This window comes from Microcaecilia unicolor, chromosome 1 (assembly GCF_901765095.1).
Source record: "Microcaecilia unicolor chromosome 1, aMicUni1.1, whole genome shotgun sequence".
NCBI lineage: Eukaryota > Metazoa > Chordata > Amphibia > Gymnophiona > Siphonopidae > Microcaecilia > Microcaecilia unicolor.
In genome coordinates, this window is record NC_044031.1 from 648,677,736 (window position 1) to 648,689,904 (window position 12,169).

Here is a 12,169-nt window from a genome sequence, read left to right on the forward strand (position 1 = left end):
AAGCTCTATCTCGCTGTACTTGGCTCCTCTGAATGGTAATTTTAGTTTCTGCATTACGCTACCTCAATGCACTTGTCCTCCTGGTATGACGACTTACAGTGTTTCAAGATGCAGACAAGAACTTATGTTAAAACGCATAGAACTCTTCTGTTTGAATAAAAATTGACATAAACGAGGATGGTCTTCCTCTTTGCATGAGAATATTGACTTCTTTTTAGATTTCGTGTTCATACTTACCCCATCCTCCAAAGGCTGAAAATACACCTCATCGCCAATCCGGGACAGAGAGTGAATAGCTTTCCCAAGCACTAGGAGAGCAGGAGAAGAGAATCAGCAAAGACACCCGGGGAGACAAAACCCATCAGTACATTAAGAGAATAAAAATATGTTACAAAATTGCAAAACATGAGGGGAAAAGCATGTAAATCATTGAACCAGTACACAAGGAAAAGCAAGCTACAAATGAACTAATATAGTGGGAAATAACGAAGAATTACTTCAACAACCACACGGACCAAAACCTGACCCATGAATGGTTAAAGCAGTGCTTCTTACATTTTTATGTGCTCATGGCCCCATTTTAACTGAGAAAAATGAAAACATAACTCCCAGCCCTATCTTGCCTTCTCTGCCACTGAAGTGTAACCAGAAACACATTTGGAGGGGGGAGGGGACCAATGGTTAATATGCATGGGCACTAGACAACCCATTTCCTCTCTCTCCCTTCTGCCCCCCATAAGCACAAAATTAAAATTAAGAGTGGGGTTCCCTAAACCATACCAGCTGAACAAATCCAGAGCTAACCAGGTCTAATAAACCGAGCCGCTGATGCCAGCACTCAGTTCTCACGCAAGAACTGAGAACGTTAGCAGTGCCGGCATCAGTGGCTCAATCAGCTGCTACTGACTTCTGCGCTTTACCAGACATGGGACAGCTCTGGATTTTTTGAACTGGCAGGATGCAATACACAACTGGCTGCTGGCTGGGCCTGAGGCAAAAATTTATTTAAACATTTATAGCCTTGTATCATAGGGCCCTTTGGACCAGTGGTGTAGCTACGTGGGGCCACGGGGGCCTGGGCCCCCGTAGATTTGGCCCTGGACCCCCTGCCGATGACCCTCTTGGCCCCCCCTCCCACCACCATCCCGCCCGTTGCCTACCTTTGCTGGTGGGGGACCCCAACCCCCGCCAGCCGAGGTCCTCTTCTTCCGGCACAAGGCTTCGTTCTGTTTCTGACGTCCTGCACGTTACGTGCAGGACGTCAGAGTCAGAAACAGAACAAAACCTTGTGCCGGAAGAAGAGGACTTTGGCTGGCGGAGGTTGGGGTCCCCCACCAGCAAAGGTAGGCAACGGCAGGTTGGCAGCGGGAGGGGTCAAAGTTGTTGGTGGTGGTGGTGGCGGCGTATTAAAATGTGCCCCCTCACCTCGGGCTCTGGACCCCCCTCCCGCCGATGTCTGGCTATGCCCCTGCCTTGGATGCCTAGAAAGAGTAAGCTGTCTGGGTCCTCAAATTGTGATCTATGTTGGTCTTGCAAAAAAGAAAAAGCACTGGTACTACTACTACTACTATAAATCACTTCTATAGCGCTACCAGTCGTATGCAGCGCTTTACAATTGAACATGAAGAAGACAGTTCCTGCTCAAAAGAGCTTACAATCTTGTGCATCTCTTCTTAGCATGCCCTAATCTAGTCTTATTCTGGTCAGATGTTTGGGATAAATTAAAAAGGATTTTTGGGTTCCAAGAATCTTTTTTACCAAAATATATAATTTGGAAGTCCATTTGTATTCCATGTTTTCTTTCAGAAGATGATAAATTATTGTTTGATTTTTTTTGTATCTGTCGCATTAAAATTAATAATATGATATTGGAAAGATAATTCTCAAGTTAATGTTTAATCTTTGGTGGAACTGGATTTTACTATACAAAAAATATGAACAGCCTGATACTTATTACTTGTCTGGTCCCAAAACTGGTCTTAAGAAATGGAAAACTTTAGACCTTTTTCTCTCTTCTAATGCTTAGCCACATAGTGTTGTCTTTAAAAGTCAGCTTTGCTTATTTCATTATATATTGTATTACAGTACCTGTTTCTTTTCTTCTGTTTTGAAAATGCTTGTTGTGTTTTTTAAAAAAATTTAATAAAAATATTTGAAAAAACATTTATAGCCCGCCTATTAACTAGGCAGGTAACAACATACACACATAATCATTGGGAGGCAGAGCCGGTGGTGGGAGGCGGGGCTAGTGCTGGGCAGATTTATACGGTCTGCGCCCTGACAATGGCAGATACAAATCAAGGTCAGGTATACACAAAAAGTAGCACACGTGAAATTATCTTGTTGGGCAGACTGGATGGATTGTGCAGGTCTTTTTCTGCCATCATCTACTATGTTATTATGTAAAACAAACCCACATAAAACACCTATTTCCCTGCCCATACCCATGCTCCTTTTTGCCTGAGCGCATTAGAAGTTCAGCGCTCTTTGTTAAAGAATACGCTTAGCGAGTTGTGCGCGTAAATTCTAATCAGTGCCAATTAGTGCTCATTATTGCTTGTTAAGTGCTGTTATCAGCGCTCATTAGCTTACACGCATTACAGAATGTGCACCGATTTTGGCACGGATCTCTAGGCATGCTATACAGAACCTGGGGGATTATACTGCAACACCTTCTTAAAACAGGCAGAAACAGCATCAAGTAAATTCTTCAAAACCAACAATTTTTTTTTGATCATTTATTTCAAAGAATTAAACAAGAACAATCTTGTCATGAAATACAGCCATGAAAATTTTTTTCCACATAAGGGTTAAAATAATCTTATTAACAAACAAAATTATTTACGCTTCCTTAGACCACACTTGCAGTGGGGGGCTAGATGAATAGAGAAGTTTACATTCCATAATAATTTTTTTAATTAAACTAAGCTGCATTCCTCCCTAAAAAAAAAAAAATAATTTAAGATGTTATTTCAGTTGTCTCATATCTAGAAATGATTTTAGCTGATCTGAAGAATAAAACACATATTTCGTCAATCACATTTTTACAATACATTTACATGGGTAAGCTAGAAAAAAGGAACCCCCAACTTCCAATGTCCTCTTTTTCAAAGCTAAAAATGCTTTCCTTTTCTGCTGGGTTTGTTTGGTGACATCAGGATATATCCAAACCTTCTCACCTCCAAAGAGGGAATTAACATTAAAACCAACAATTTAAAACGAACTTTATAAGCAACTGGCTGCCAATGAAGCACCTCCATCGCACCCTTAACAGATATGTCCAGGTCCACCCGTGGCTATGCCCTTACAGTGCCACTGCTCCTGGCCCTCATACAGCATTCACAACAATACTGCTGTAATCTCCAGTGAGCTCACACAGGCCAACCACTTGGCTGTTTTCCTCTATTATGGTCACAATCCCGTTTGGGAAGTGCTGGGTTACAGAGAACATGGTAAAATTATGTATCATACCTGATAATTTTCTTTCCCTTAATCATAGCCGATCAATCCATAGACTGGTGGGTTGAACCCTTACGCCAAGCCCCCTCCCTGCCCGTCTTCAAGTATTTGCTTAAAGCCCACCTCTTCAATGCTGCGTTCGGCACCTAACCCTTACCGTTCAGTGAATCCAGACTGCCCCAATTTGACTGCCCCTATCGGATCGACCGTTCACTTGTCTATTAGATTGTAAGCTCTTTGAGCAGGGACTGTCTCTCTTTGTTAAATTGTACAGCGCTGCGTAACCCTAGTAGCGCTCTAGAAATGTTAAGTAGTAGTAGTAGTAGTAGTGTCCATCTACCAGCAGGTGGAGATAGAGAGCAATATTTTGCCTCCCTATATGTGGTCATGTGATGCCAGAAATTCCCCAGTATGTCGATATTAAAGCTCCATCCGCAGGACTCAGCACTTAGAGAATTACACCCACAAAGGGACACTCTGCCCAGCTCACCACCGCCGAAGCAGGGGAGGGGAAATATTCCAGCGCACCACCGCCGGGGCGGTGGGCGGGAAACCACACCCGCCGACGTGGGGGGAACTGGCTTATCCTGCTACTGCAACCGCGGGAGGAGCTGGCTTACCCTAAACACCACCGAAGTTGGAGGGATACAAAGCTACCCTACAGCCGCACGAAGCGGGAGGGAGCGCCAGCATAATTTAGTTATCAATCCAGCCACCGCCGAAACGGGGGGAGAGCAAGCAGCAGCTCACTGTAACACAAAATCGTCTCAACTCGAAGAGACTTCAATTGGAAGAACTTGAACACAAAGTCCTCGTGAACCGGAAATGAAGACTGAACTTGAACCTGAAATATAACCAGAACACAAACAATACAGTTATCTGGGAGGGGCTATGGATTGATCGGCTATGATTAAGGGAAAGAAAATTATCAGGTATGATACATAATTTTACCTTCCCTATCATCAAGCCCATCAATCCACAGACTGGTGGGATGTACCGAAGCAGTACTCACCCAGGGCGGGACATGGAAATCCCTGAACGCAACACTGAAGCCCCAAACTGGGCCTCGGCCCGAGCAGCCACATCCAAGTGGTAATGTCGTGAGAAGGTATGAGCTGACGACCAAGTAGACGCTCTGCAAATCTCTTCCAAGGAGACAGATCTGGACTCCGCCATCGAGGCTGCTTGTGCTCTAGTAGAGTGTGCCTTCAGCTGAATAGGCGGAATCTTCCCTGCCGCCACATAAGCTGCCACGATCGTCTCCTTGACCCAACGTGCCACCGTAGGCTTAGATGCCTGCAGACCCTTACGAGGGCCTGCGAACAGCACGAACAGGTGATCCGACTTCCGGAAATCATTGGTCACTTCCAAGTATCTGATGATGACCCGTCTAACATCCAGGTATTTGAGCGCAGGGTACTCCTCTGGGTAATCCTCCCTACGAAAGGAGGGTAGGTAAAGCTGCTGATTCACATGGAATCGAGAAACAATCTTGGGCAAGAAGGAAGGCACTGGGCGAATCGATACTCCTGCCTCAGTGAATCGCAGGAACGGCTCTCTACATGAGAGCGCCTGGAGCTCGGAAACTCTTCTGGCTCATGCGATAGCTACCAGGAAGACCGCTTTCAACGTCAGATCCTTCAGCGATGCCCTTGGCAAGGGCGGCTTCTGCAAGGTCCATTGCACCAGATTGAGATTCCACGTAGGCACTATCGAGTGCAGAGGGGGGCGCAGGTGATTAACTCCTTTGAGAAAGCGTACCACATCTGGCTGTGAAGCCAGGGAAGCTCCCTTCAGACGACTCCTGAAGCAAGCTAGAGCCGCCACCTGGACTTTCAGCGAACTGAGCGACAGGCCTTTCTCCAGCCCCTCTTGCAGGAACGCCAACAATGAAGATATTGGAGCAGTGAAGGGCGATACAGAGCCTGCCTCGCACCACGACACAAAGATACGCCAAACCCTGGCGTAAGTGGTAGAAGTAGAGCGCTTCCTCGCTCTCAGCATAGTGGCGATGACCTTGTCTGAGAAGCCCTTCTTCCTCAGCCGCTTCCGCTCAAGAACCAGGCCGTAAAACCAAAGGGGGAGGGATCCTCCATCACCACGGGATCCTGGTAAGAGGCTCCGCTCCGCTGGCAGCCGCAGAGGCCCGACCACCGAGAGTCTAAGTCCGCATACCAGGGACGTCTGGGCCAATCCGGACCCACCAGGAACACCCCACCCGAATGCTTTGCCACCCGGCCTAGCACCCTGCCCAACATGGGCCAGGGCGGAAACATGTAGAGAAGCTCCTGTGCCGGCCACTGCTGGAGAAGAGCATCGACTCCCAGAGATCGAGGGTCCCGTCCTCTGCTGAAAAAAACGCGGCACTTGGCAACTGGCCGAGGATGCCATCAGATCCAGGCTCGACCAGCCCCAGCGTTTCGTGATGTCCAAGAACGCCCGAGCAGACAGTTGCCACTCTCCGGGATCCAAGGTATGGCGACTGAGAAAGTCCGCCTTGACATTCATGACTCCCGCAATGTGGGCCGCCAACAGCTGTTCCAGATTCGCTTCCGCCCACAGGCATAGCCTCATGGCCTCCTTGGCTAGAGGGGCGCTCCTGGTACCTCCCTGGCGATTGACATAGGCCACAGCCGTGGCACTTTCCGACAGGACCCGCACAGGCCTCAGCACCAGTACCGGGAGAAACTCTAGAAGCGCCAACCGAATGGCTCGGAGTTCCAGGAGGTTGATGGACCATTTAGTCTCTGCAGGAGACCAGAGCCCCTGCGCTGTCCGTCCCAGGCAGTGGGCTCCCCAGCCCATCAAGCAGGCGTCCGTCGTGACGACAACCCACTCCAGGGTCGAAAGAGGCATTCCTGCGGACAGCTTGCCTGGCCTCAGCCACCAGCTCAGCGCCTTTCGCACCTCTGGATCCAAAGGAAGGCGTACAGCATAATCCTCCGAGACTGGAGTCCACCGCCGCAGAAGAGAGTGCTGTAGTGGTCTCATATGAGCCCTGGCCCAGGGCACTACCTCCATCGTGGCCGTCATGGAGCCCAACAGCTGCACATAGTCCCAAGCTCGAAGAGTAGAGGAGGCTAGGAACTGGTCCACCTGGGTCCGAAGCTTGACGCTCCGGATGTCCGGCAGGAACACTCTGCCCACTTGGGTGTCGAATCAAACTCCCAGATACTCCAGGGACTGAGTCGGATGCAGCTGGCTTTTCTCCCAGTTGATGACCCATTCCAGGGAGCACAGAAGAGCAATGACCCTGTCTGTAGCTCTCCCGCACTCCGCATAGGAAGGGGCTCGGAACAGCCAGTCGTCCAGATAGGGATGGACTTGCACTCCTTCCTTGCGGAAGTAGGCTGCGATGACCACCATTACTTTGGAGAAGGTCCGCGGGGCCGTAGCCAACCCGAACAGGAGGGCTCTGAACTGGAAGTGTTGGCCCAGTATTGCAAAGCGCAGAAAGCGCTGATGAGGTGGCCAGATGGGAATATGTAGGTAAGCTTCCTGGATGTCCAGGGAGGCCAGGAATTCTCCCTTTTCCACCGCAGCTATTACGGAGCGGAGGGTCTCCGTCCGGAAGTGCCGAACTTTCAAGGCCCGATTGACTCCCTTGAGGTCGAGAATAGGCCGAGCAGAACCTTCTTTCTTTGGCATCACAAAGTAAATGGAGTAGCGCCCCTTGCCAAGCTGATCTACTGGCACCGGGACCACCGCGCCCAGGCGGATCAGGTTGTTCAAAGTCTGCTGCACGGCAGCTGCTTTGACCTGGGACATGCAAGGAGAGTTTACAAACCCGTCTCTTAGGGGTCGGCAGAACTCTAGCTTGTAGCCGTCTCTGATGACTTCCAGAACCCAAGCATCTGAAGTTACCCTGGTCCACTCGCCCAAAAACGAGGACAACCTTCCTCCTATCTGCACTGGGCCATGGACCAGGTCCCCGTCATTGGGTATGCGACCCTGGGGGCAGGCCAGAGAACGAATCTCCGGGACTGCGGTCCCTGCGAAAGGAATGCTGCTTGGGGGAGAAGTTCCATTTGAAGGAAGCGGAAGCAGAGGAGGCCGACTTGCCCAGGCGATACCGACGGGCTTCCTGGAATCAGCCCTTAGAGGAACCAGGACGGGCACTGCCGGCCCAAGTCCTGACCTCCGGCAACCTCTTGCCCTTGGACGTGCCGAGCTCCGTCACGATCTTGTCCAGCTCGTCCCCAAAGAGCAGCTTGCCTTTAAAAGGCAACTTGGCTAGGCGAGATTTAGAGGCATGGTCAGCAGACCAGTGCTTAAGCCAGAGCCATCGCCGCGCAGAGACCGTCTGAGCCATACCTTTGGCCGAGGCTCTCAAAACATCATACAGCAAGTCTGCCAAGTAGGCCAAACCCGACTCCAGGGTCGGCCATTCCACCCTCCAGGAAGGATCCGAGGGGGAAGCCCGCTGTAAGACAGTCAGGCACGCCCTAGCCACAAAGGAGCCACAAACCGAGGCTTGCAAACTCAGAACAGCCGCCTCAAAGGACGACTTTAAGGCCGCCTCCATTCTCCTGTCCTGAGCGTCCTTCAGGGCAGTGCCACCTTCCACCGGCAGTGCCGTTTTCTTAGTCACGGCAGTGATTAAGGAATCTACCGTGGGCCAGACAAAGGCTTCCCATTCCCCCTCAGGCAAGGGGTACAGACAGGACATAGCCCTGGCTCAGGCTCGCTTCAGGTGCATCCCATTGCGCTGAAATTAAGGTGTGCATGGCTTCATGAACGTGGAAGGTTCTAGGTGGGCACTTCGTTCCCAGCATAATGGCGGAGCCAGTAGAGGCTGAGCGAGGGCCTTCCTCCGGAGAAGCAATCTTCAAAATGCTCATGGCCTGCACAAGCAGGTTGGGCAAATTCTCCGAGCGAAAAAGCCGCGCTGCAGAGGGGTCGTCCGCTCCATCCGAGCGAGGATCAGTCTCTTCCATAGAGTCCGCTAAGAATCTCTGGGAGAACTCAGACACGCTGCCATCATCCACATCAGAGGAGACCGAGTCCCCCGGGGGTGTAAGATCCACCCGAGGGCGCTTAAGCATAGAGGCCTCATCACCCCTATCAGAGAGGTGAGCAGGGGCAGTGTTCTGCATAAGAAAGGCCTGATGCAGCAGCAAAATGAACTCAGGGGAGAAACCCCCCCCGTGTGCATTTCTGCAGCCTGTGCCGCGGCCCTAGAGGTGCCCTCCATCTGTGCTCCCAGGAGCGGGGGAGAGGCGTGTTGCGCGTCCAAAATGGCGTCCGGCGCGAAACTCCGAGAAGTAGCCGCACGGGAAGAACGGCGCTTTAATTTCGTCGACTTTTTACCATCGCCCGAGTCAAGGACGAGCAAGCTGTTAACGAGACCCCCTCGAGGGCGGCCCAAGACGCCGCCGTCCAAGCAGCGTGCCCGGTCACGACCGGGAGGGCGGCCAGTGGGGGATGGGCGCCTAAGGCGGGAAAGGCCGCCGCGCCGGAGGAAAAACCGGGGAATTCTCCCGGCTTCGAAAGGGCGCCTCTACCTTCAAGCCCCCCGCTTCCCCACTAGGCGTGCGAATGCGTTCCAGGAAGCGTCTTTTCGCGCCCTTGCCATCCGAGGCCATCGCCACGTGGAGACCGTTCGGGGAACCCCCTGCCCGCTAGTAAAAGGGAAAAATTACCTGCTTCTTGCTCCGAGCAGCGATGACTTGTTCCAGTGAGCAGCTGCAAATGGACGTCCTTTTTGAACGTTTTTTAAAAATCTTTTTTTTTTTTTTACGGAGCCAGCGGAAGGGGGGAGAAAAGGAGGGACCTGGCACCACCAGGTTTGCACTTGCTCACGAAGAGCCCTCAACCCCAGGTACTCAACAAAACCTAAACAATTAGGCTTGGAGACCTAGCCAGAGCTGCTGCTGTGCGACCACACACCTGCTGAGATAGAGAACATACTGGGGAATTTCCGGCAGCACATGACCACATATAGGGAGGCAAAAGATTGCTCTCTATCTCCACCTGCTGGTAGATGGACACAACCCACCAGTCTATGGATTGATCTGCTTGATGATAGGGAAATTAAGTTAAACCCAAGGATGAGCTTCAGATGAAATGGCTCAAGGCAGGCATGGGGAACCCCACACAATGCAGATTCTGGAGTAAAGAACTGGAAATTATATGCCACTTTGGTGGTCTAAGCTGAAACGAGCTATAAAAAAAGGCAACAGACCTTTACATAAGGAGAGTAAATAAATACAAGAGAACAAGGAAACCGATATGGTTCCTCAAAAAAGTGGCTGAGAAAATAAAGGGGAAAAAAAAAAAAAAAGAGCTCAAGGCGACGAAACACTGTGATAAGGCGGTGACTGTAGCTAGAAGGATGCTAAAATGCACAGAGAGAGGCATAACTAGCAGAGGAAAGGAGGTAATGATACCGCTGTATAAGTCTTTGGTGAGGCCCCATTTGGAGTCCTATGTTGTTTTGGAAGCTATATCTCGTTAAGGATGTAAAAAGACGAAGTAGCTCAGAGGAAGATGGTAAAAATGGCATGGGGTTTGTGCCAAAAGATGTATGAGAAGACCACCTGAATATGTATAACCTAGAGGAAAGGAGGGATAGGGGAGATATGATACAGATCTTTAAATACTTGACAGGTATTAATGTACAAACAAATCTTTTCCAGAGATGGGGAAATGGTAAAACTAGAGGACATGAATTGAGGTTACATGGTGGTAGAATTAAGAATAAAGTTGAGGATGGTCAATTCCTGGAGGGTGGAGACAAAAAACAGTGGCAGAATTCAAAAAGGCATAGGATGAGAACAGAGGATCCCTAATTAGAAAGAGGATGGCATAAAAATAAACAAAAAAAACCCCTTAATGACTGCATGCGCATTGATGGGATCCCCTGCCCCCCCCCTCCTCTAGCCACCCATGTCCAGCGACCCTCCTCTCTACCCTGCCCCCACTCCAGCCACCCATGTCCAGCGACCCTCCTCTGGACATGGATCAGCTGTGAGGCATGTTCCCCCCCCCCCGGGGTTTTTTTTGTTACATTTGTACCCCGCACTTTCCCACTCATGGCAGGCTCAATGCGGCTTACATGGGGCAATGGAGGGTTAAGTGACTTGCCCAGAATCACAAGGAGCTGTCTGTGCCTGAAGTGGGAATCGAACTCAGTTCCTCAGTTCCCCAGGACCAAAGTTGTCCGCCTGCTCTATGGAGCCTAGCAGACCAACTCGGAACGAGCCACGGTCCCAGGCAGCAAGTCAGAACGTTGGAGGTGAGAATTATTCTATAGGATTACTAAAGCAATGATTAAAAAACTAAACAGAGATGTGAGGTGGAAATCACAACGTACCCATAAACCAGACAACTCATTTTTTACAGTACCTTCACAACCCACAGCATCTTCAGTCCTCTCACCCTTCTATACCCCTCTGACAAAATCATGGCATCACTACAACCTTTGAATCACCTCATTCGTACTCCTCAACATCTTTCAATCATCATTATGCCTCTCCACCCACTGCCTAATCCTGTCCTCCACACACACATTTCCCCTTATTCATGGTCTCGCTCCCCCTTCTCAACATTCCCTCCCATCCTGCTTGATAGGGCAGCATCTGCAGCAGCACTCCTCCTCCCCATGCTCGGCTGCCTAGGTTAATGTCGTACATTATATTGTACAGGAGACAGAAACATAACACTCTGGGTCCAGTTTATTGTACAGGAGACAGAAACATAACACTCTGGGTCCAGTTTCAAATGAGGAATATGTAGCCAGAGCCATTGCACTTATCCACCTCATAAAAAGCGAGATCAGCTTGGGGTAGGGAGGTTGTCTACTGTATCTTCTGTCAATGCTACAGCGCCAGGCCATGGTCTGCAAACCTGGGTTCAGAAAATGCAAGCCAGAGGCCATGTGTTTGACACTCCTGCTATAAAACAAACTCATTTAAAGCATACACACCCCAAGAAGGCACAGACAAGAAAGCGATTCTACAAGGTAGCTTGCATTCAGTATAAAACAAACACATTCCTTCCTGTAGTGTGAATAGCACACACACACACACACACCAAAAAAAAAAACAACAACCCCCCCTCCACACACACACACACACACACACAAAATATTGCACCTTGCTATGAATTATCATTATTTCTCTTCTACCATCTCACACTCTTTATTAAAGAACTAGAGAAACGAGCAGGGAAAACTAAAGACAAGCTCTGACTCTAGCCATGGGCAAAAGGTATGCTCGGACCGAGATAGAGTGCGCACGAACTCCGAACGGGAGGCCACGCGGCCCGGCCTGGGAGAGGCTAGTCAGCTGGACCGGAGCCACAGCTACCCAGGAAGCCGGTTATAGGTTGGCGCTGGTTTCGCAAAACGCCGAACCGGACCCGCGCAATCCTCACCTTTCACGTTCCCCCCGGTAACGAGACACTTCATCCCGCCCTCGGCAAACGCATTCCCGGAAGCAGCCGCTCAGCACCAAGCGTTCTATGATTAAACCTAAGAGACTGCGAGGCTATTGGTCGACACGGCTGCATTGTGACGTCACACTTACGTAGTCAAAACTCTAGATTTTTAGTTTAAGTTACTGCTGTTCATGTTTAGAACAGGAGCCAGGCTGTGCAGTGAAGATCCGTTTCAGTCGCTGGATTATTTATTTCGTACTGGATATACCTCTTTGTAAGATAAAATTACAGCGGATCTAGGCTGCTGCTACTCTTTTTATCCATGATTACC

General features: G+C 49.9%; 1 protein-coding gene across 2 annotated transcripts in view; it reads right to left on the reverse strand.

The window, feature by feature from the left end:
- The window catches only part of RAD9A (RAD9 checkpoint clamp component A), a 32,867-nt gene extending 20,952 nt beyond the window's left edge, over positions 1 to 11,915 (reverse strand). For both annotated transcript variants that reach the window (XM_030185720.1, XM_030185711.1), the window contains exons 1-2: positions 11,836 to 11,915; positions 238 to 308 (exon numbers count right to left, since the gene is read on the reverse strand). In XM_030185720.1, coding sequence (XP_030041580.1) covers positions 238 to 308; positions 11,836 to 11,869 — 105 coding nt within the window. In that variant the 5' untranslated portion in view covers positions 11,870 to 11,915. The remainder of the gene's footprint in view (positions 1 to 237; positions 309 to 11,835) is intronic.
- Positions 11,916 to 12,169: the final 254 nt, after the last annotated feature.